Source organism: Helicoverpa armigera, chromosome 5, assembly GCF_030705265.1.
Source record: "Helicoverpa armigera isolate CAAS_96S chromosome 5, ASM3070526v1, whole genome shotgun sequence".
NCBI classification, from domain to species: Eukaryota; Metazoa; Arthropoda; class Insecta; order Lepidoptera; family Noctuidae; genus Helicoverpa; species Helicoverpa armigera.
In genome coordinates, this window is record NC_087124.1 from 44,701 (window position 1) to 70,417 (window position 25,717).

Genomic DNA, 25,717 nt, shown 5'->3' on the forward strand with positions numbered 1-25,717 from the left:
TGAGAGCGTTTTAATGTGTGTTAGACTTACTTAGTGTGGTGACTTAAGAAATAGTTCAGTTTCTTCGTAATTTTTGGTAGTAATAAATTCATGAATTAATTTTCTACATTTATTATAAGTATTCATATGTATCGGAAAAAAATTATTAATTTTATTGTATAAGAAAGGACCTAGGTAATAAAAGAAGCGTTTAGTGAAAGTAAAATGAGGAGCGGGGCCGTTACAAATTTTATTCTGCCTTCTGTGTGTGGGTTGAATTGGTGGTGTTATTTTATGTTGGTGGAGAATAATATTTAAAATGAAAAGTTGTCTCACTGTAAGCACATTGCACTCTTTATATAATTCTGATGTGGGGAAAAGTATTGGCTTAAAAGTGGATACCTTAAGAACGGCTCTTTGGGCTATTTCTAATTGTTTGAGGTGAGTTTTTGCAGCACCACCCCAGGTGGTGATGCAGTAAGATATAATAGACTGACACAAGGCAAAATATACAGTGCGTATTACTTATAGTGGCATTAGCGACGTGTCTTAAGGTCTTGAACACATAAATAACCTTGCGAATTCTTCCAGTAAGATGTTGGATGTGTGGATTGAAGGTTAGATGCTTATCTACAGTAATGCCTAGGTATTTAATGGTGTCAGTAGAAGATATGTGGGGACATTGACAATATTGAGTACTGTTCGGACAGGTGTGAGCTTTTAATTCAATCTGGTCATTTTGATGGGATAGGGATCGCATCGAGAAGGTCATAAATTTTGTTTTGGAGGTGTTAAGAGTGAGTCCATTGCAAATGAGCCAATCGTAAATCCGGTTAAATCCAGCTTGAGCTGTGGTTTTAAATAGATCCCTCTTATCATTTTACCTGTAAATTAGGGCTAAAATGCCGTTCATATGTTACAGCCTATACATTATATCTATGCAACCATTGATTTATAGACGCATTACGCCGCGTTGTCTGCGGTTAACGTAAATGTGGCTATATTGCTGTTTGTCGATGGATTTAGTACAATATTGCCTAGAATAGACTAAAACATGACTGTCAGCCCACATTACAAACTACATCTACGAAGTAAACAAATGATGATGATTGTGATCAGTGATGCAACATGCATAATTTTTTTAAATAACCTCCTTATTCATGTCCAATTTGCATTGTATTTACCTGGTTGAAATAAACGGTAAACAAAGACAGAGTGAAATAGTAATAAAAGTCATAAATATTAGAGATAAATTTATTTATTTAGGTATCCGAAAAATTTCAAAAATACACCTACTATCTGCAATAAATCACAATTGAAATCCTAATCGCTATTGTAAAAATGTATATTGACAGAAACCAGTCCGGCCGCATCAGCGCGCCAGCCGACGCTCATCACAGAAGAGCGCGAGCGGCGGCCTGCGACACCACACTCTACGAAAATTATTGTCTCGCAGTGACGCGCTCGCTACAGCGGGCCCGCCGGCTCCGGGCGCGTGCGGTAGCGAGCGGCGCGCGGCGGCGCCCAGCCCGCCAGCGCCAGCGGCTCGGGCGGCGACGGCGGCGCCGACTGCGCGCCCGGCGCCGCCGCCGCCGCCGCCAGCGTGTCGCCGCGCTCCAGCGACCACTGCCGCCGCAGCGGCCGCCGCCCGGCGCCCAGGCACCTGCAGCACACAGCACTTCAGCAAGCGCCCGCCACACGCTACTCAACACTCAGACATAGAGGAAGCACCTGTATCGCGAGTACTGCGCGCTGTGGTCGCCGGTCGGCAGAGCAGAGCGCGAGTCGCCCGAGTCAGTGGAGCGTCGGCCCGGCCGCGGAGGGCTGCTGTCTGCTGACACGGCGCCGGACCGTTGCCATGCTGACGACGACATCATGTATGTAATACTGGATCGCGCTAGTTTATATGCTCGTGATGCTCGATGCTCATACTGTTACACTATTCGAGATCTTTCGATTACTTAAATAAAGTGCTTCTACTTGCCAAGTTAAAATATTACGGGGTCTCTGTCGATAGCTGCAAATGGTTTCAATCATATCTTACGCTTAGATTCCAACAATTAGTAATAGATGATGATAGGGGAATTGCAAGCAAATCAAGCCTGCTGCCTGTCCATAGAGGTGTTCCACAGGGGTCTATTTTGAGTCTGTCTCTTCGTTATTTTCACAACCGACTTACCAAAGACCCTGCAATACTGTAAAGTCCACCTATATGCAGACGATACTCAGATATATGTAAGTCATTTAACCTTTAAGTATGGACGTGGAGTCTCACAGGCTACTTAATGTTTACGTTTTTATAGTTTCGCCTATTTCCCCTTGCTCCCCGCGATTGAGCGGCTCAGTAGCTTTTGTTTTAGGTGCCAAACTACCAACGAGGGTGGAGGTTGTGTCGTCCGGTGAATGTCACGGGAGTAATAACCATATAAAAATTGACTGGAGCCTGTCAGGCTACACGTCCATTGTTGTCATATAACATATTTTATAAGGGCGATTATGTTTATTTCAGATTTTGTAGTACAAAATGTCAAAAATAAATAATGTCGGTAATTCTAAATCAAAAGGACCGTCTACGGGCCCTATTCAAAGCCCTGCGCGAAAAAAATTTCGTGTCGCAGATCCAACTTTCAAACATCTTTCAAACAAGAAGTGAGTGAGTTGTTAGCTACGGATCAGTCTGACAATGAAGAGAATATTGAAGGTTTGTTTATAGTGGAGTCAAAATCATGAGAGTGACAGTGATGAAGATCAGGACCAAGATCGATATACCTATGTTTGTGTTGGATGCAAGAAACCTGTGTGTCTCCAATGTTCCAGACATTTGTGCACTGACTGCCAATAAATTTGCGTTATTAGACTGTTGTCAATATTTTTTGTATTAGTTACCTGAAGTTGTTGTTTTGTGTTTTTGGTTCCTTATGTATTATATTTTAAGAAAAAAAGACTCATTTTGTTATAGTAATAAGTTTGGCTGTTTTTAATATCTAAAAATGTAGCCTAAGTAAATTTAGACTTAAAAGTGCCATAATTTTTGATTTTTCACATTTCTATATTTTTTTTAATAAAAATTGATTACATAAGCACGTTATTTTATTGTTAAATCCCGTAACTTCAATATCCAATCAGTTTTAAAGCTACCTGATATCAAATTCTCAAAAAAAGAGTGTGTGCATATAGGAGCCTGTGAGACTCCACGTCCGCAGTAGTGTTAAGAAAAAATCACGTCCATACTTAAAGGTTAAGCCTTCAGAAATAAGTTATGCAGAAAGAAGTATATTATATAAAAATATCATGAAAGATTTAGATCGAATTGTCGACTAGTCTTAAAATAACACTGGTACTCAACGCATCTATAGCCAAATGCATGATAATCGGTACGAAACACCAAATAAATACTGCTGAAAATCTATACGAACCAATTGTTGTGAACGGATTGGAGCTCGAAAGGGTAAGAACTACTAAACTCTTAGGTCTGCTTATGGACAATGAACTCCGCTTTTGAGACCATATTAATAGCTTAGTGCCGAGTGCGGAATGAATTTTATAGGCTAAAAGTATTCGGGAATTCCTCTCTGAAGACGTAAGGAAACTTCTATCTGATTCATTGGTGCTCTCGTCATTCAATTACTGTGATGTTGTTTATGGACCTAGGATGGTTCAAAAGACAAACAAATGTATTCAGAAGGTCCAAAATGCTTGCATTCGGTTTTGCTACAGAGTACTAAGAAGGTCTGTCATATCTGCTATGATAAATGCAAAGAGATTGCTTAATATGGAATCAAGACGTCATGTACATTTATCAGATTATTGTATATTAATCGACATGCTGCTCACCCTGCTTGTCGGCGGCGCTGGTGGGATCGGAGCGCTGGCGCTCGACGGTCGGCGCGGCGGAAGCGACCGTCGCGGAGGGCTCGGCCGGCATCGGCGGCGGCGAGCAGCTGGGCGCCGGGGAGGACTCACAATCGCTCTCACCATCTACCTCGAACAGGACTTCCTCAGACCTGAAGACGAGCGATTCTGGTTGATAAATCGAATTTGATAAAACTGACATTCAAAAAGTAGAGACAAAACTGACTGCAGCGGCGGCGGGGTGGGTAGCGGCTTGTCGAAGCCCTCCTTGCCGAGCAGCCAGTAGGTGTGCATGGCGCCCTTGCCCTTGATCATGGTGAGGCCGCGCGAGCGCAGCCGGTAGCCGCCCGCCGCCATCAGCCGCTCCGCCGTGGCTGCTGATACTTGGATGCGCCACGCTGCACCTGCGGACACCACGCCCGTCATGTCACTGTCCCCCTGATCCAATAATCGAGACTGAACCTCTACCTATTTTCCCAAATCGTATCGGGTTCATTTAGCAAATTATATGTATTTTTTTTCGAATTCCTTAGCAGCAAAAGATTTCCCGCAGCATCCACCACCTCCGCCAGTTCACGGCGCTATGGTGCACATGCTGGGCACTCCACCAGCGTGTGCAGCGCCGAGTCTACGCTACAGATGCCTCAGTGGTGGCATTCGGCGAGAGCTCCCGGCATATTACCCCAAAGACCCACTGAGCCTGCAACCACTAATGACGATGTCGCTCAGAACAATGTTTCTCCGACATATTTATTTATTTAGTTTGGCTCTTCAACAATGAGTACACGGTTACATCTATAACTATACCTACATTTAAACTTATATCTAAGTGCCTCATCTCTTAAAGAAGAGCACTGCATGCACATAAACCCACTTAACTAAGCCAAAAAAAAGAAAAGAAAATGAAACAGTGAAAAAAAAAAACAAAACATTTTTTTACAAACTGAATACATAACATGCTGTCAGACAAATATTTGTGACTAAATTAATCATCACGATTTAGAATCCTCTTAAGCGAGGTTAGAGGGGTGTGAAACAAATCAATGTCCCCACTGCATTGCTCGTCTCGTACACAGCATACATTCTGGATAATGAGGAGTGCTGCCTTTTTGTGTTACTTTTTGGAGGGCTGAACAGTTCTCTGTTAGACTTTCTAGGTAGTCTTCGTGGCACATGATAGGACACCTTACTAAGCAATTCCGGACAGTTCAAAGATCCGGTTACAAGTTTTTAAAGGAAAACTAAGTCAAACATTTCTCTACGCTTCTCCAGTGAGACCATTCTGAAGTATTTTAATCTTTCTTGGTACGATTTGAGTTTGTTCCCCATGTTGCAGTAATAAGAAAGATGACGTAGGAATCTTTTCTGTAGTCGTTCAATACATAATTATTTTATACTAATATAATAAAGAGGGTTTTTTATATATTTTTTTATCCGAAAGATTAGAATATATAGAATATTAATATATATATGTCGGAGACTGTCAATAGTACGGACACTAAACGTCACGCAAGCGCGCCCTCTGGTGGCGTTTCCGATGAAACAACATTTTGGCGCGCTTGGCAGAGTAGTGGTGGTCGGCGTGGCGTCCGCGGAGCTCAGCCTTGGTCGAGTCGTCGTGCTGCACACATATCGAAACTGCCCTACGTCACGTCTAGTGTACCTAGTGTTATTGTGTACCTAGTGTTGTAGTACCGTTGTAGATCCATATTGTAAAGTGTGTAAGGTGTCTTTTGAAATTAAAGTGTAAAGGTTTTTCTAACCTAACAGACAGAGATGTGTTGCTGGGGAGTTTGTTCCGCCACTTCTTCTCCCCAAGTCTAAACACATAGGAAGTGGCGAAGGGCGGGCGTTTTGGGGGTTGTCTTTTGTTCTGACCAATTTGAATAAACGTTTGAGTTTTGAGTTTGTTTAAGTTTCTTTGAGTTATCTCTTTGTACGATTACCCTAACTGATGTCGGACGATAGTGCCATCCTGATGTTTCGGCGCCCTCCGACATCAGAAGTGGGATGCAATCCGAATGCCCACATGCGTTTCGAATTCGCCATGCGAAGATAAATTTCTACCCACTAACAAAAAAAAATGTAACGTCGATAATTTGAAATGAAGTTTGTAGTAGAAGATTTATTAAGAATTTCAGCGAAGGTACAAGTATGGTAACCACGGTTATGGTAATGGTATCGTTTTCCATTGTTACATGTCAAGCTACTTATTGAGGGTATGCTAGAAAATTAACCGAATTTGTCTTTTTTCATGTTTCAACAATGACGGTCGTTATTGTGCAATATGGCGACAAAATTACTGCGGAGCATCCCAGCTGCCAGGAGCCTGACGTGTCATCGTGAGGTCGGAGTGTTGGTGCTCGTGCATCTACGTGGCTTCACGTCCGCGAAAGCCTTGCTGTACTGCGCGCCATAGCGATGTGCGCATTGTCATGCGCGTTGAGGTGTTGAGTGGAAACCCGGTGAGACCGATCCATTTTTGCTTTATGTTGAGGTTATTTGTCTTACGACATTTTTAAACTTGAGGCAGTTTCAGTCTCGTTGTTTAGTGGTAGTCCTTATTAATTAGTGGAATCGTAGATAATCAGAATCAGCTAAAGTGAACCTAGGTTTGATCCTAGAGTTGAAAATTATTAGTTACCTGATCTCATCAATATCCTAAAGTTAGAATATTTCAGTTTTTGCGTCATTTGATTGAATTGTGCATCAGACTATAGATTTTTGGTAAAGTGTTACGTTCACCTACTCTGTAATTTCGTTGCGCTAAGTTGTACCAATGATAGAGACCAGGGTGACTTGGAAAAGACCCGTTGGCCTGTGTGATGGCATCGGGGTGACCAAGAAGAGACCTGTGTAAAGTCTGCGGTACTGTTTTTATTGTGTTAAGCTGTAACTATGATGGGTATCGGGGTGACCTGGAAGAGACTCGTTGGCCTGTGTGACGGCATCGGGGTGACCAGGAAGAGACCCGTATACATCTGTGGTACAGTTGGTGTCATGTCACTGTGGTTGTGGTTGTGGTCCCTAGGAGGCCAGGATGGGCTGAGAGCTCGGCTAAGGGACAACGGTCATGTGAAGCCTAGCGATTTAGTAATTTACAAGTTGAGTCTGACTAGCAATTGGATCTTTCTTTGATTTCGTGCTTAGAATTTAATGTAACTAGTTTCTTCATTTAAATGGTGATTGCTATTCTTAAAACCCATAACATGTGTTTAGGTCTTACCATCGAGAAGGTTTGTTGCTGACCCATATGTTGTCAATATTTGATGCCTAAGCACTTTCCATTTCTGACTTAACAGATAACATCTAAGGTGAACCGAGCCTGAAGAACAGGACGAGGTCTACTAGTTTTATTGGGTTTTATTGGGCTTAACTGAACTGCTATTTGATTGATTTTTAGAAATAATATAGAGCCGGTACTCAATTCTATGTCTTTATGACGACGATGGTACATGGTTGTGGTATGTGTGTGTTGTGATTTAGCAGTTAAAACATTGATGACTTAGATTATTGTGAGGTTCATGAAATAAACGAAGTGTAGCCATGGTCACATGTGTGAACTTTTACCCTTTACTGATCTTTAGAGCCTGTGTGGCAGCTAGGAGCCTGTGTGGCAGCTAGGAGCCTGTGTGGCAGCTAGGAGCCTGTGTGGCAGCTAGGAGCCTGTGTGGCAGCTAGGAGCCTGTGTGGCAGCTAGGAGCCTGTGTGGCAGCTAGGAGCCTGTGTGGCAGTTGGTAGCCTGTCTGGCAGTTGATAGCCTGTGTGGCATTCAAGTGTGAGCGATATTAATAAGCCTATGTGGCGTAATTATGACCCTATGTGGTTCTGTGGTTCAGATGGATCTGTGTGACTTTTGTTCAGTGTGCTACATAGTGGTCAGGAGTGGCCGAGGTTGTACTGTGCATACTGTGCTGTGTTTGTGTTGTTGCAGATTAACCCACGAGGACGTGGGTCTACGCAGGATGGCCGTGTCGGAGACTGTCAATAGTACGGACACTAAACGTCACGCAAGCGCGCCCTCTGGTGGCGTTTCCGGTGAAACAACATTTTGGCGCGCTTGGCAGAGTAGTGGTGGTCGGCGTGGCGTCCGCGGAGCTCAGTCTTGGTCGAGTCGTCGTGCTGCACACATATCGAAACTGCCCTACGTCACGTCTAGTGTACCTAGTGTTATTGTGTACCTAGTGTTGTAGTACCGTTGTAGATCCATATTGTAAAGTGTGTAAGGTGTCTTTTGAAATTAAAGTGTAAAGGTTCTTCTAACCTAACAGACAGAGATGTGTTGCTGGGGAGTTTGTTCCGCCACTTCTTCTCCCCAAGCCAAAACACATAGGAAGTGGCGAAGGGCGGGCGTTTTGGGGGTTGTCTTTTGTTCTGACCAATTTGAATAAACGTTTGAGTTTTGAGTTTGTTTAAGTTTCTTTGAGTTATCTCTTTGTACGATTACCCTAACTGATGTCGGACGATAGTGCCATCCTGATGTTTCGGCGCCCTCCGACATATATGTATCTATACTAATATTATAAAGCTGAAGAGTTTGTTTGTTTGAAAGCGCTAATCTCAGGAACTACTGGTCCGATTTGAAAAATTCTTTCAGTGTTAGATACTTAGCCCATTTATCGAGGAAGGCTATGGGCTACTTTATATCCGGGTTCGTGCAGAGGTTTCCACGGGATGCGGGTGAATAATAATATAAGAAAGACTCCGAAACTACAAAGATTTGAAAAAATCTTCCATTCTTAGGAAGCTACATTATTCCCGAGTAGGGCTGCCATCCGTCCGGTTTTTCTCGGATTTGTCCTCGTTTGGAGGCCGTCCGGGGGCCGTCCGGGCGGGGTTTCAAGAAATGTCCGGACACTTTTCATGTACGGAAGCACCTCATTGAATTTGAGTATATGTTTATAGTAAATGGATTACAAATTAGATATTATTAACCGACTTAAAAAAAAGGAGGAGGTTCTCAATTCGGCTGTATTTTTTTTTTATGTTTGTTACTCGATTTCTCAAAGACGCCTGGACCGATTTCAAAAATTCTTTTTTTATTTGAAAGGGTATTCTTGTCATTTGGTCCCATCGTCATCAGATCAGGATCTGATGGTAGAAACCCTGAGAAATCGAGGGCATCTCTTGAAAATTGTAGGCGAGCATAGGTTAAAAACTTGACAATGAGGTGTACGTCTGATAACACTATGCAACAGTGAAGGTTTGGAGCTGACCTGATGATGGAGACGAGAGAAGGTCGAGGGAACTCGACAACTGAATATGTAAACCACCTCTTGTTTGGGCGTTCTTTGTATTGACGAGACCTTTGTAACAGTGAAGGTTTGGAGCTGACCTGATGATGGAGACCAGAGAAGGTTGACGCAACTCGTCAACTAAATATGTAAACTACCTTGTGTTTTTATATTATTCGTATTGATAAGAACTTTCCACTAATGCGGATGGCTTTTCAGTGACAACTAAACTTGTCACTGAAAAGACAAAAATAAAAAACTTTCTCCAAAAAATTCTTAGGTGCATCGGCCTAGAAGTCGGTGGCGAAATAAACATATAATCATCCAATAGACACCGAATTTTAGGCCGATGCACCTAAGAATAGTTTTTTTTTGCTTTTCAGTGTTTTTGGGAGTCGGTTTTATGTTTTTGTAAAAAGTTTTTTTGTTTAAAAAAAATCGTACTCGTTCGGGGAAAAAATGCGATTTACTCCAAATGTCCGGGTTTTCTTTAATGTTTGTCCGGGTTTGGCGAAATTCGAGATGGCAGCCCTATTCCCGAGTGACAAAGTTATTTTTTTTTACATCGACATGGTTGACATCGTGGGGAATTCATCAGAAAAATATGCAACACTAACTGTCTTGGTAAGTACTTTACTTTTTTTAAACACGCTTATTTAGCTTCACTTGACCCACTTTCCGGTCTTCGATCAGGTTGAAATTTTGCACACGCTCTGGATTTAAAACGGTGAAAATTTTTGATGGTGTTAAAACTGCTAGTAGCAAGAAGTGTAAGAAACCTGTGGACTCCATGCGCGAGGCGGTGTTGACGGTGTCGCCGAAGAGGCAGTAGCGCGGCATGGTGAGCCCCACGACGGCGGCGCAGCACGGGCCCGAGTGCAGCCCGATGCGCAGGTGCAGCGGCGTCTCGGGCAGGTGGCGCAGGCGGAAGCGCCCGGCCAGGTGCAGCAGGTGCAGCGCCATGGTGGCCACGCTCTCGGCGTGGTCGCGCGTGCGCACCGGCAGCCCGCCCACCACCATGTACGCGTCGCCGATGGTCTCCACCTGCACCGATAGCAGCCATTACCTGCTTCGTGCTCACACACCTACCAGTTAGCATGGGTACTTCGTCAATCAATGTAGATAAGATTGACAGCTTCTAAATATGGGTGAGGACAACACTTCGACATATGGGTACCTTGTAGACGCGATACTGCTCAATGGCAGCGTCGAAAGTGGTGTAGAGGTCGTTGAGCAAGTCCACCACCTGCACGGGCGTGCAGCGCGCCGCCAGCGCCGTGAAGCCTACAATGTCACTGAAGTAGATAGACACATCGGAGAACTCCTCGGGCTCTACGCGCGACCCCAACATCAGCCGCTCCGCCACCGACCTGCGAGACACGTTGAGACTTCACATGTTGATGCAGAGACAAGCAATAACTTAATATAATATAACCATATCCTTCTCAGTCAACTCGGTTAAGTTTACAGGATCTCTTTTAACTCGGTTCACCTGTAGCCTTGCTTCGAGGTCAAAGTGGGGGTTCATCAAAGGAGTTTTCTAAGCCTGCTGTTGTGCAATATCACTAGGACTATATGGGGTAAGATGCTACAGTGCTTCTCTCATGTTTCGTACGCGTGGGAGCGCCAACAACGTCTTCAACTTGCTCAGCCACAAGTGGGACAGCGTCCTTAGAGTGCCCCGGAACTAGATTCAAGCACAAGTGCATGTACTCGGGTCTCCAGTGAGCGGAAAAAAAACTTAATTTTGCTCATGATTCTATTAGATATTATTTTTTTTTACATCAATGATGCATCGACTGTAAAATATGTTTGTCTGAATACCTCGGAAGCATCCTGTTTAGAAGTTGTTCAGTTTTTTTCTTCTCCATATCCAACTGCTCAGTCCGCTCCTTAATTAGTTCTTCTAGATTATTACTATATTTTTCCAGCATTTCAAACATGGAGTCAACTATGTTGATTTTCCTGCAATTAGAAGTGTTGGTAAGAGCAGGTGCGTGAGACGCGCGATGCGTGAGATGCGAGGCGCTTACCTGCCACGGTGCAAGTGACGAAAAATGTCGTGCAGGCGGTGAAAGTCAGGGCGCAAGTCGGGCGCCTCACTCCAGCACTGGCGCATGACGCTGACGGCGTCGGGCGGCGCCGCGCCCATTGACACGGACGGCCGGATCAGCGGCGGCGGCCGTGACACCTTCTCCACGATCTCTGCAACAAGCCGCAGTGAGCCACACGCCCACGCCATCACGCAACCGCGCCTTCACGCGCCGAGCCCCCGCGCGCGACCTTACCTTCCGGCGTCAGCGCGAGCATGCAGTAGGGCTCACCGCGCACGATCACCTCCTGCATGATGATAGCGAAGGAGAACACGTCGCCGGGCTGCGTGCCGCGCCCGCCGCCTCCCTGCTCGCGAAGCAGCTCGGGTGCGGTCCACAGCAAGTCTGTACATCAAGGACCCTCTCCGTACACTTGTATGTTGTTGTTGTTAGTTGAAAAAGCTATATTGGGTATGGCGCCAGTTGCTCACCGCGCGCGGCGCGCAGTGGCTGCGGCAGCGCCTGCGCGCGGATGAGCGCGGGCAGGCCGAAGTCGGTGACGCGCAGCACCCAGCGCGAGTCGACGACGCAGTTGCGCGACGAGAGGCGGCCGTGCACGCGCAGCGGCGACGCGTGCAGGTAGCGCATGCCGCGCACCAGGTCCGTCAGCAGCGAGAGGCGGAACGTCCAGTCCAGCTTGATGTCGTCGGCCATCAGCACGTCCTCCAGCGAGCCGCGCCCGCACGCGTCGAACACCAGCGCCGGCCGCGGTGAGCACAGGCACCCTGCCGGCACGCCGCAAGCACTCTCAAAAGAGCCACTCTAATGTACTTATGAACTAGGTACTACGTCCACTGAATAATGAGGTTATAAGTTCAGCAAACTCTTTCATTTAATTTAAATAAAACTACTTTTACGGATTTAATGCATAGCGGTCTTGTTAATATTATTATTAACCGGTGTATCCAACAGGTTTTTGTTACTTTTTAGGGTTTTTAGAAGTTGTTTTTTTTTATGATAAATATTAAAAACAAAAAAAAAAAGAAAATTAAACTCTGATAAATTAAAGCAATTCATGCAAAATTTTTGGTTGTTTTTGACGTGACAACGTCTTATAAATTGGTTTGCCGGGTGACACTTCAAGAAACTGCGTTACGCTCCGCTCACGTTATGCGAACACAATGAGAGCGAGTGAGAGGCACGCGTCCCTTCCACTCGGGCATGGTTAGCCCGCCTAAGAGCGAGAGAGACAGACATAAAAAGTGAAAGGCACGCGTCCCTTCCACTCAAGCACAGTTAGCCCGCCTAAGAGCGAGAGAGTGAGAGAGATAGGCACACACACCGGTTCATGTCTTGCGCTAATAAATGTTTTAAATTGTTACTATTATTTCATCCTTCTTCCTACTATACGAATGAATATTCACATTAAAATTATTTTACCACTCAAAGTCGTTGTCACGTAAAACTTTCGCCCGTATACCGACTTTACAGGCAACCAATTTTTTTTTCAAAATCTTTAAATATGCACAACGTTAATACTAAAGTTTTCATTTCTGCCGCCACTCCCGGATATAATCGCTCCAAAATGGAATTCAGAATCCAGAATGCAATTCCGGAATGGTAGAAACCCTGAGAAATCGAGGGCATCTCTTGAAAATTGTAGGCGAGCATAGGTTAAAAACTTGACAATGAGGTGTACGTCTGATAACACTATGCAACAGTGAAGGTTTGGAGCTGACCTGATGATGGAGACGAGAGAAGGTCGAGGGAACTCGACAACTGAATATGTAAACCACCTCGTGTTTGGGCGTTCTTTGTATTGACGAGACCTTTGTAACAGTGAAGGTTTGGAGCTGACCTGATGATGGAGACCAGAGAAGGTCGACGCAACTCGTCAACTAAATATGTTAACTACCTTGTGTTTGGGCTTATATTATTCGTATTGATACGAACTTTCCACTAATGCGGATGGCTTTTCAGTGACAACTAAACTTGTCACTGAAAAGACAAAAATAAAAAACTTTTTACAAAAAAATTCTTAGGTGCATCGGCCTAGGAGTCGGTGGCGAAATAAACGTATAATCATCCAATAGACACCGAATTTTAGGCCGATGCACCTAAGAATAGTTTTTTTTGCTTTTCAGTGTTTTTGGGAGTCGGTTTTATTTTTTTGTAAAAAGTTTTTTTGTTTAAAAAAAAATCGTACTCGTTCGGGGAAAAAATGCGATTTACTCCAAATGTCCGGGTTTTCTTTAATGTTTGTCCGGGTTTGGCGAAATTCGAGATGGCAGCCCTATTCCCGAGTGACAAAGTTATTTTTTTTACATCGACATGGTTGACATCGTGGGGAATTCATCAGAAAAATATGCAACACTAACTGTCTTGGTAAGTACTTTTTTTAAACACGCTTATTTAGCTTCACTTGACCCACTTTCCGGTCTTCGATCAGGTTGAAATTTTGCACACGCTCTGGATTTAAAACGGTGAAAATTTTTGATGGTGTTAAAACTGCTAGTAGCAAGAAGTGTAAGAAACCTGTGGACTCCATGCGCGAGGCGGTGTTGACAGTGTCGCCGAAGAGGCAGTAGCAGGCAACCAATTTTTTTTTTTAATCTTTAAATATGCACAACGTTAATACTAAAGTTTTAATTTCTGCCGCCACTCCCGGATATAATCGCTCCAAAATGGAATTCAGAATCCAGAATGCAATCCCGGAATCCACATTATGATAATGGTGAGCGGTGGAGTACCTACAGTAGTGAGTAAGGCGACGCGTCTCACCAATGAAGGGGTTGAGGTTCTCGTGGCGCAGGTTCTGCATGAGCAGCAGCACGTCGGTCGCCTTGCGGCGCAGCTCCAGCCCCGCCGGGCCCGGCAGCTGCCGCACGTGCACCACGTCGCCCTGCGCACGCGCCGGTCAGTGCTGCGCTCGCACGCTGCGCGGGCGCCGCGTGCGAGCGCGCTCACCTTGTAGCGCACGCGCCGGTCCAGCGCCACGCGGTTCACGCTGCACGTGGACGAGGGCGCGGAGGGGGCGCGGGGCGCGGCGGGCGCGGGCAGCGTCGGCTGCTTCAGCAGGTCGGGCCGCTCCAGCTCGGGCCCGCCGAACTCGTGCAGCTGCTGCAGCCAGCACGACAGCATAGTCTCCATGCCCTCGCCCACGCGCCGCCGCTCGTCTACCGGGAAGGTGAAGTCGGCGGGCGAGAGCACGGCGTCGCGGCGGCGGCGGCGGCGGCGGCGGCGCGCGGCGGCCCAGCGCAGCAGCAGCGCGGCGCCGGCGGCCAGCAGCAGCGCGGCGCCGGCGGCGGCCCAGGGCGCGGCGGGCAGCGGACGTTGCGCGGCGGCCGCGCTCCAGCCGTGCAGGCGCGCCGACTCGTTGGCCAGGCGCACGGCTCCGCGCCGCGACGCGTCCAGCGCCGCCGAGCTGGCCGTGAGCACGGCCGCGAGCCTCCAAGAGATCGTCGCGTTGCTCGATCGCTCGTATAAGTAAAAATCTATGTCAACGTACTCTACTTGTGCGTGTTCTGCTTCTTCTTGATTTTTGATTCCTTCTATTATCTCATCATACACAAGTTTATTTTCGGTAACGGGCTCCTGTGCCGAATGCTCATCGATGAGAAGCAGAACACGCCGAAAATATGTGATTTCGATTGGAGTTAACAAATACTCAATGTCGATCGACAACGCGTCAGTGGCGCGAGCTGCTTTACTCTGATGTGGGGCGTCCACATCATTGTTGGCTTCGAAGCTCTCGGATTTGCCTACTTTACCCTTATACTTATTTTGCAAAAACGTATTCTTGCCATCATCAATATCTGATTTAAGGCGGACGGAGTCCATTTTTGTAGAATTTTTTAAACGGTGCATTTTATATCCGTCGGCCAACGTTGACGACTTGGCCCCAATATCCCCGACTGAGCCGGGCAGCTGGTCTATTATTGAGCGCTTTATGTTTCTCGTAGTTAGCGATTCGCCTATAGCTAAAGTGATATTGCTTAATTGGAAAGCATCATAAGTATCATTTTGCAGCGTGCGGACGCCGTTAGGAGAGCGGTCGCACTCATCCACCAGCAACAGCAGCGCCGGCGGTCCCTCCCCCGCCGCGCTCCGCCCCTCGGCCGCCGCGCCCGTCCCGCGACCGCCGCGGGAGGCACACAGGATCACAACTGCAACACAACATACAGGCTGAGCGGTGCATGCCGTGCGCCGGCTGTGGGGGCGCCAGCTGCTGCAACACTGACCATCAGGTTGGCGCGCCAGCTCTTGCGGCGAGAGAGGCGCGCTGCGCACCGCCACGCCCGCGGCCGCCAGCGCGCCGGCCGCGGCCCGCAGCGCGGCGCCGCACTCGGAGCGCGGCGCGGCCGGCGCCAGAAGCGCGCGCGCCCAGCGCAGCCGCGCCGCCAGCCGCGCCACGGCGCGCGCGCCTCGCCCGCCGCGCATGCCGCCGGCAGCGCCCGCCGCAACGCGCGCGCCGCCGCCACCAGCGCGGCGCACAAGTCGGCGCCGGCGCAGCCCGCTGTCGCTACCGCACCGCCCTCGCTCACAGCACTCAGAGCGCGTAGCGTCACTCTCGCTCTCCATTCGGGCCCACAAGTGTCTGCTCGAACCAAACAGCTCTCAACAAAACTCTATGAAGGCGTTACTGTGCTAAACAAAAGTTAGTCACACCTTGTCCTCACCTTCGTAGGTGAGAAGTCGCACTCGGTATCGATCGAATAATCCTCGCATCGGTTCATAGCTGAGCGCGGCTGGCTCGTGGAAGGCAGTGCGGAGCGCGGCGGGGCAGGCGGCGCGCAGCACGAGCGCGAGTGGGGCGAGGGGGGCGGCGAGGGGGGCGGCGGGGGGCGCGGCCGCGGCGGACAGGGCGGCCAGCAGCGGCAGGAGCGCGCGCATGCCTCACGGGACGCGCGCCATGCGGCCGCCGCGCGCTCGCTCCGCTGCCTCGCTCGCCTGGCTGCACCGGATCAAACGGCGAGGCGACCCACCTGTTACATTTATAAAGCAGATCAATGGCTCTTATGCGATGGTATCTGTACGGTCTTATCTTCTTTACATATTTAGAAGGCTAACATGCTCTTCCACTGCCTGAGGAATCGAACTTCCGAAGTAAATAAATTGGCCTCGGCAAAAATTTTACAAAACTGATTTTACTGCTTCAATAGGAACCGACATTAAAAACATTGAGAAGGAAAAAATATTATTGTCATGGCTTTGGTAGTCGGTGTCTTGAGGTTTCCGCTGTTTAGTTATCACCATCACCTCGTACTTATTTGTATAGCAAATTTTTTGCCTTTCAATGTTTAGTCATAATTCTGAATTTTTTTTCACACTCAATTATCCGAAGTGCCAACCATAACTCATATGAGGATACACGATCACATCAATTAGAATAAATAACCCCTGAGACGAAGAAGCTGCTTTCAAGGGTTAAGGGGTTCCCTCAAGTGTGGCTCACCTTCTCCAACGAGCTAGCTGTGGAGCCATGACCTATCTCTATGTAAAGCTCTCGTCCCATGACCCATCTCATTGTAGTGTCGTCAGCTACACACATGTATAGTTACCACGTGTTTGCGCTTATTTCATTCCTTCACACCTTTCTCGCCTTTGATGAAAATTGGCGCTGAGGCTTTTGTCCCGTATAGGGTCTCAGCATTATGCTGAGCGAGGGCTGTATCATGTGGGTGTAACAATTATTTCGTTATGTACTGTACCTTCTTCTTGTTTTGTGTCTCCTTTAAACTCTTATTGTATGTACTTCGTTTTTTTATGTCTAATGTTTGTATATTATTTTGTATGTATAATTTTTTGTTCGCGCTCGAATAAATGTATTTTTAATCTCTCTTTATTTTCATTCTTCTCGCAATCGCGATCTCACATTGCATTGTGAGATCTGACCATAAAGGCAAAGTGCAGTTTAGAGAACTCCTAAACGGTTGATAACAGATCAGCTACCTTGTGTTTGGGCTCATTTTAATTCATATTGATGAGAAATTGCATCATTTCGGGTACACAATTTGCAACTATTATAGTTTTAGACCCAAAACTGAAAACCATGAAATTAAAAAACTTTTTAACTATAAATAGAAACCGGCTTCGAAAAACATTGAACTGACCTGCGTGTCGTACCTGGCTATACTCACAGTATAGCCAGGTACGACACGCTCCGAGACAACATTGGACACCAGTTCAAATTAAATAAGAAAAGCCACGAAAAAATTACTAAAAAATAATAGTTAACCCTTAAATTGGCAGTGTACTCCACAAAAGACATTCACTTTTTTTAAATCGAATGTAGTACCAATCTTTAAAAAAATACAATTTTTTGTTCTTTTTGGCTTGTCATTATTGTATATTTTGGTAGAAAAAATATTTGAATGTGGTTCCATTGAAAAATAGCTGTCAAATTCAAAATGTCTTCGAAGCGGTCTGGTGTATCCGGGTCACGGGTAAGTTTTTTGTGTTTTTCTACATTTTTTTGGATGGGACTTGTGGTTATTTGGCTTTAAATTGCATAGGAACATTATAAATAATATCAATCATTCGTAATTTTGTGTGTAAATAATGTAATCGCAATTTTATAAGTTCATAACTGTGTATGTACTCCCTGAATACCGTTGCCAAGTACGTAGTGAAGTCCACAACATAAACTTTGGTATACACGGAGTACATTGCCTATTACTTAGAAATACAAACTAGCCTTTGTTTGTTGGTTTTTATGTAAAATGACTTCAGTTGTGTTGTGAATTGTATGTCATACAGCATGTTCTTTTTCTTTTTCAGCAGTGCTTGAACCTGAAACGACCTGATTTAGCAGATATGCTTATATCTTTGCACCCGACCCCTTTCAAGACGTCGGCACTTGAAAGGGGTCCGGTACATGGTGGAATTTGGATAGGTGAAGGAGAAAATAATTCAGAAACCTACAGCTGAACGGCCGGTGGACAGTGTCAGAAAATGCTGTCGGACATTTTCCAGAAATAGCAGATAAGCAATCACGCTGTAGGTTTTGCAAAGATAGAAGAACTAAAGTTTTTTGCGTGAAATGCAATGTGCTCTTGTGTTTTATGGTAGGAGAAAGTAACAAAAGAAATTGCTTCCGCTAATCTCACACGCAATAAATGCATATTATGTAGTTTGATAAGAATTATGATTAATGAAGTGAAGATTTTACTAAAATGTGTTTTATTCATATTTTGGCAACGTACTCCACGTAGTACGAACAGAAGAACCACTATAGTTGGCAACGTACCCCGAGATTTTCGCGAAAACTGTAATAGGTAGATTTTTTTTTCGATTTTTTTCAGTCATCTGTCATCGTAATAAACCAGGAAATAACAAAAAATAATTAAATTTTTGTAATAAATTGATTTGCCAATTTAAGGGTTAAAAAAAACTAAAAAACACGCTTTTTATAGAAAAACGAATTAAAAAATGGAAAATAAATTTTAATGAATTTAAATTAAGAAAACAGTGTTAAAAATTTCAATGAATATAAATTAATAATAGTGTGAATACAAAAAAAATACATTAAAAAAGGTAGTGCATGGTGTCAATAGTTATAAATATTTTATTGACAGATATGAGTACAGTGATTTTCATTTCGATGATATCTTAAAAAGCACCCCACGCTTTTTTTAATTATTTTTTTTTGTATTCACACTATTATTAATTTATATTCATTGAAATTTTTAACACTGTTTTCTTAATTTAAATTCATTAAAATTTATTTTCTATTATTTAGTTAGTTTTTCTATAAAAAGCGTGTTTTTTTTAATTTTTTTTAAACTATTATTTATTTTCTACTGTTTAGTTTGTTTTAAAACTATTATTTGTTTTGTAGAATTAAAATTCTCTTTAGTATACAAAAAATTGTCAATATTAGAGAAAACGGCTAAAGAAATAAAAATTAACATCGAGTCCTGGCTTACCGACTGTAGAGAAAAAGTCTAGAAAATTTTAATTAATTTTCTTACCTTATCGACTATAGATGAAAATTATATAAATTAACAAAAATCATATTTTGCAAATTGAAAAGCCTAGAAGTCGGTGTCTAATGGATGTTACTAAGTTAATTTTGCCACCGACTTCTAGGCCGATGCACCTAAAATTAGTTATTTTTTTTGCTTTTTAGTGTTTCGGGAAGTCGGTTTAATTTTTTTGTAAAAAGGTTATTTATTTAAGGGAACAAATATAATGACCACCATAAAATGCTTTGATACCCTAAGTTTTGTAACCAGAAATATCTACTGAACACCAGAAAAATAAAGTCTAAAAATGTAATAGTACCAGCTATTTTAGTCACGACTTCACTTTAAATTGTATTCGACCACCAAATTTAGTAAATGATCACCAACTCTTGACGACCAAATTAATGTATTATTTTTGCCTAAATAAGTCACTGTGATTGCCATAAAATGTAGGCTTATTACCAAATAAAGTATTATGATGCCATATTAAGTTATGTGTCCGGCTTGCAATGCATGCGTGAGTGTCAGTATGACGAGTGACAGGGGAAAATGGAAGAAAATGACATATTGCGCCGACCCCAAGTAAAATTGGGAACAGGGCAGGAGAAAGAAGAAGAATTCGTTTCTCAATACACTCCCTCGAAAACACGCTCTTATCGCACTGTTTAGAGGCATGCAATAGACAATTTTCCACCCTAGTGCAGGAAAAGGGTCCCCATAATGTTATTACATTTATTGTATCAGGCCGAACTCATTTTTTTTTGGAGTCAGTTTACTTAAACAGGGTAGCAAAATGTAAAAACTTTGATTTTCATTTTATATTAAAACGCTGGTATAATTTTGATGATCATTTACTACTTTTGGTGATCATTTACTACTTTTGGGATAACAATGATTTATTTGGACTAATTTTGCTTAAATATTTGGTTATAATCTTACTTTAAAATGGTGGTATAATTTTGGTGATCATTTACTATTTTTGGCTTACACATGATTTATTTTGGAGTAATTTCACTTAAATAGGATAGCAAAGTGTTAAAACGTTGGTGATAGTTTTACATTAAAATGTGAAAGTAGATATGGTAAGAAAGAATGTTACTTGTGAGATGACGGCAGATAGAAGCGTATGGAAGAAGAAAACATGCTGCGCCGACCCCAAATAAAATTGGGATAAGGGCAGGAGGATGATGATGAGTTTTACATTAAAATGCGAGTTTAATTTTGGTGATCATTTACTATTTTTGTCTGCTATTTGTTACTATATCTGGTGATCAGTTAAACATAAGCCTTTATTTAAAGCTTTTCAGTGATACGAATAGTTGTTGTGTAGTTGTGGGAAATAAAGAAAAAACAATAATAGCAAAATTAATTAATAAGAAGTAATTATAATAGTAACAGCGGTAAGAAGTCAGTCAAGCCGCAACATAAGTTGCGCGACCCACGGTAGGGCACGCCACTATCGCAGCGATAAGGCCCATCCTAAAGGAGTGGCTGGAGAGACGCCACGGCGCCCGCAGCTTCCGGCTGACGCAGGTTCTTACCGGACACGGGTGTTTCGGAAAGTTCCTGTGTCGCATAGGCCGGGAGCCCACGCCCGAATGCCGACTCTGTGGCATCTGCAGCGAGGACTCGGCGCTGCACACGTTGGTGGAGTGCCCAGCACGGGCGATGCTGCGAGAAGTCTTTCGCTGCCGGCTGTCGTGTCCTGCTTGGTCGGCAGCGAAGAAGGGTGAAAAGGGAGAGAGAAACTGCTGCCTCTCTCCCCGCCCGCAGCAGACGTGGTGAGCGTCGCAGGGTGGCTGATCTCCGGCCACCATAAGGCGCGGTCTGCGGGCGACAGACTAGGGGCGTCTGTCGCCCGATCAGAAATAGCCCTCGAGACGGTGGCGTTGTGTTGCGCGCGCCTCTCTTAGTGGAGTTTGCTGTGGCCGCTGGGTTACGGCCACAAAGGGTGACGGGGCCCGCCTTTGAACATCTGGCGGGCCAAATACCTGTCGGGGGTGCGGAAGAATGCTTTGGCAATACCCGTGCCCTCGACAATAGGTAATAGAAGGCAACACTGGGTGGGTTTTTAGCCGGTAAGAGTCCGTCACACCCCCTCCACCGACCTCAGGTGGAGGGTAGTCCATGAGGATTTTCCCCATGATAAAAAAGAACTGCTTAGGATCGCATGACAAGGCGCGCTTCCATGTTACGGCAAGAATTAAAAAAAAGAACCGGCCAAGTGCGAGTCGGACTCGTGCACGAAGGGTTCCGTACCATTATTTATAAAACGGACAAAAAAATCACGTCTGTTGTATGGGAGCCCCCCAAAATATTTATTTAATTCTAGTTTTCAGTAAGTATTTGTTGTTATAGCGGCAACAAAAATACATCATCTGTGAAAATTTCAGTTCTCTAACTATCACGGTTCATGAGATACAGCCTGGTGACAGATGGACGGACGGACGGACAGTAGAGCGGAAACAATAGGGTCCCGTTTTACCATTTGGGTACGGAACCCTAAAAATACCAGGTTTCTTCAAGAAATCTTTGTTCCTTTTTGCAAGTCGGTTGAAAATGTTTCTGGTCATTTTCCAGAGCCGTCAGACCATTGACTAACGGTGGGATGGAAGATAACTTGGAGAGGAATAAGCTCGGTGATCAGTAGTGATCACAATATGTTTTGATATTTACCTATCTTCCTTACATTGTCACGCAATGCGAGCAATGTGATGTTGGGCTTGCCAGTGTTCCGACTGGCAGCTCGTTAGGTGATGGTAGGTTAGTAGACGAGGCAAACAAAACAGAACTACATATATGTGTTACAGCCAAAGTGATTAAATAGATATTATTCATAATCACTGGTCATTATTTACAATACCCAAATTGACCTGACAATGTGATAAATTAATCACTTTATCTAAATACATAATAGCTGGTCAAAGTTAGCCAAAGTAACAAATATGGTATAACCAACTTACTACTGACTAATTCTTAAAAACGGTTTAAGTTGTTGTCGACTTTTTTATGATAAATCATCAAATGATTCCTCCCGCTGTGGGTGAGCAGCGTGAAGGAGTGTCAGACTGTTAGTTAAACCCAATGGAGTTTGCTGAATCTCTTCGTGGAGCGCATGAAACAACGCGCGCTGCCGAGACGGGCCCGTGTCTTCTAAGAGATGGAAGGACGATGAGCCACCCGAAACTCACCGCCCACAACAGACCCACGCCTACGATGGCCGGGAGACGTCACTCGACACCCGAGGCGCCCTGTTGCCTTCCACGTCCATGGCAGCAGCTGGGATGAGAGGTGTTAACTTCTCTAGCGTCTGCATGAGACGAAGGCATACCATTACCTCTCACCCCAGAGAGGACCGAGAGGTCGCCGCTACCTGCAGACACGTAGTTAACATGAAATAATAATGTTTACCTACTTATTTTATTACATTATCCAAGTCTATGGAGATATTATATAAAATTGCTAGTTAATGTGATTAATTCTGTGTCGATTGTCACTTTATCCAAATTGAGAAGATATTACAAATAATAGCTAGATAATATATATAATATTCAGACTTATTACTTTGGCTGTGACATATGTAAAAATAACTAATACCTAAGTCTTCCTTGTATTCAATACACTATTTAAACATATTAAAGCTTAGTACTCGTCTTAACTATTGAATATCTTACTGTACGATGAATTCTTATTGTCTGCTTATCTTTTACATTACCTGTACTTAGGCAATTATTTAAGTACTAGGTGTTGGTGTGGTGTGATCACAAATGAAGACCTAGTCAATCACCAAGAACTATGTAAATGTATCAAAGCTTGGCCTTGAATCAGCGACGTGATGTGCTCAGTGTGCGGCCGCCGCGCGCTGAGCGCTGCGCGTGCTGCCGTGCTAGTGCGGCTGCCTGTCTCACACAATGCGAAGTGGTTCAGCACATCAAGCCCGTCTACGATAACATGGTTCGTTTGATGTCCGACATTGTTTAAAGTGGTTTGTTAAGTTGATTACATTATTTGAGTGCTAATTGATTTAGGTAATCATAAAGATATAATGAAGAGGCAACGACAATAAACATAGTATGGATACTTGAACAGGTAAAGTTTGTGACGTTGGTAATCTGTCTATCCATTTTTGAAACTTCACTATTATTTTCCTAGTAGAAAGCCAAATATTTACGTGTTTCATAGACTATGCTTTACTCGGGTATGGAGAGTAGTTCTCCGTGTACGCGGGTGAAACCGCTACAAACATCTTGGCAGTACAGCTATTTGCAGAGTTTCACTTTACCAAAGCTAGTTTTGATAATTCTCTCCGTGAATGTGGGATTAATTTGATAAAATAACGAATAAATAATAATCGTAGCAACAGCCTGCTACCTACTCTTTGTTCGTAGCAAAACTATTTAGCTGTAATCGCGCACTCAGTAAATGAAGGCAAAATAATGACACGACTAATTCTTGTATAACACAGCAGTCACACTAACTGCTGTACGAGTATGCCGATATGACAGAAGGGATGAGACGAGTTAGGGGTGGATTGTTCCACACGAGCCTGTGACTGATCAACTGCCAGAGGAACATGATGATAACCCGGTATATAACTTGCGTATAAAGTTAGGTTTACTCGTGGTAATCACTTGATAACTTAGATGTTTTACTTTTTGGTAAAAACAGGCTTAAATCTCTCGATATGAAACACAAACTTTGCACCTACACTCTAGGGTATTTTAAAACCGGCATTGAACTTACTTTAGCAAAACCCGCTAAGCAGCACCGATTATTAGTAGAATCCACATTGTCCGTAAACACGCACGTATGTGTCGGAATATGAGGGCATGACACGTGCCGGATCGCGCGCGGCGGCGTCGGGCGCGCGATGTTCCCGCTCGGCGCGGGCAGCCGCACTCCCGGCCGGCCGCGCCGCGCGCCTGCGCGGGCCGCCGCCGCCGCGACGCCGCGCCGCGCCGCGTCTAACGATCCCGGCCCAGCCTCCGGCACAAACACATCGCTTCACGGAGCCAAGGGATCAAACGGAACAAAGTGATATCATCATGTCCTCTATTCCTCGTCAATAATACACTGCTGTAACAATAAGTAACGACTCACACAGAATACTATGGTTTACACTCGCTTTTAGCACTGTATTTGTCTTCATTAGAATTTCCAAGCGCAAAATAATTATATCGTTCAGTAGGTACATTGGCACATTCCTGGTCGCGCATAATGCTATTAGAACAAGTACCAAGACCGAATGTAGGTACCTACATCTACATATTCTGTGACGGTGAACTTTTAGCATAAAATCTTTGTCCAGTCATTCATAGGTTTAGGGTGCAAGGTGCAACTACAGATGAAAGCTACTTAGCAGGGACCCGATTCTGCTAAGTTGATGCCAAAACTGAATAAAAATTGAATCGCAATAGCAGTTTTAACCTTAGCGGGAATTCTGCTACCTACTAATATAAGACCAATCGTATTCCAATGACATTTCATTGGTTTGCCATTGGTCTATACGGTAGTTTGCTCTACAATCATATTGCAATCGTAAATCATTTGCAGAAATATGATTCATTATTGAATCACAGAAAAGGATAAAACCATTTACCTATTTAAAAGAAAAAATAGCGGAATGTGATTGTAGAGCAAACTACCGTATAGACCAATATATGTAATAGCTTCTAAATAATTTAAAGATCACCCCCTATATTTTTTCTTTACTTTTTATGTATTCCATTTTTTTATATTTTTCTTAAAACATTGTCCAGAAAACGCTCGATCACGTGACTGTGACGTCAGTATACTATGTGTTCCTCTACAGTTTAACGCACATCTAACGAGAAGAAACTAATTAGAAAAAACTCATTGATTTCTAAATGTTAATAATGTATTCGTATAATATAGGTAGATACAAAAACAAATATTTCAAACATTTAAATTTATTTTGAAACATTTAGCACAAATAATAATTCAAATGTTTCGAGTCGTGTACGCGGTAAAATAGAACTGTGCAGAGGAACGTAAAGTTTGTGTTTGTTATTGAGGTTATGTTTGTGTCATCTTGGTTATTAGCATAGAATTAAGCGACCATAAAACTATCAGCTTTCATAAATCCTTTCTCCATAATTCTTTTCTAACTTTCTTTCGCTCAAGTACAAATAAAAACTGAAATAAACAACACATCGATTCTCAGGTTATACCTGTCACAGACTGTCACTGTCAAATACTTGTCATCTATCTATACTAATATTATAAAGAGGAAAACTTTGTTTGTTTGGTTGTAATGGATAAACTCAAAAACTACTGGACCGATTTTAAATATTCTTTCACCATTAGAAAGCTATATTATCTGCGAGAAACATAGGGTATATTTTATCCTGGTGCGGGCAGTAGCTCCCACGGAACGCGGGAAAACGGCTAGTTGTCAATATAAAGTGACGACATCGGCCTCTATTCGCCGTTTTCAAGGGCGTGCCGTGACGTAATAGACGATAAATTTAAATTTCATAGATTATTTAAAAATTAAGCTTATCGTGTTTCTAGTTTTGTAAACTTTCGGTGCATATACCTATTTTTAATTGACTGAATACTAGGAACCAACCCTATTATCTGCGCTGGGCACGGGAGGAACTTTTCCAGGGACGAGGGTGAAACCGCATGG

At 44.0% G+C, this 25,717-nt stretch overlaps 1 protein-coding gene across 1 annotated transcript; it reads right to left on the reverse strand.

Moving 5' to 3' along the window:
* Window positions 1-1,675: 1,675 nt before the first annotated feature.
* LOC110377659 (uncharacterized) lies at window positions 1,676-23,966 on the reverse strand. Its single transcript, XM_049842307.2, is given in 15 exon segments — window positions 1,676-1,840; window positions 3,814-3,983; window positions 4,058-4,235; window positions 9,845-10,109; window positions 10,243-10,435; window positions 10,890-11,030; window positions 11,099-11,270; window positions 11,354-11,503; window positions 11,590-11,883; window positions 13,880-14,000; window positions 14,066-15,264; window positions 15,340-15,531; window positions 15,534-15,695; window positions 15,778-16,083; window positions 23,809-23,966. Coding segments are annotated over 14 exon segments (3,600 nt in total). The 5' UTR covers window positions 15,992-16,083; window positions 23,809-23,966; the 3' UTR covers window positions 1,676-1,691.
* Window positions 23,967-25,717: the final 1,751 nt, after the last annotated feature.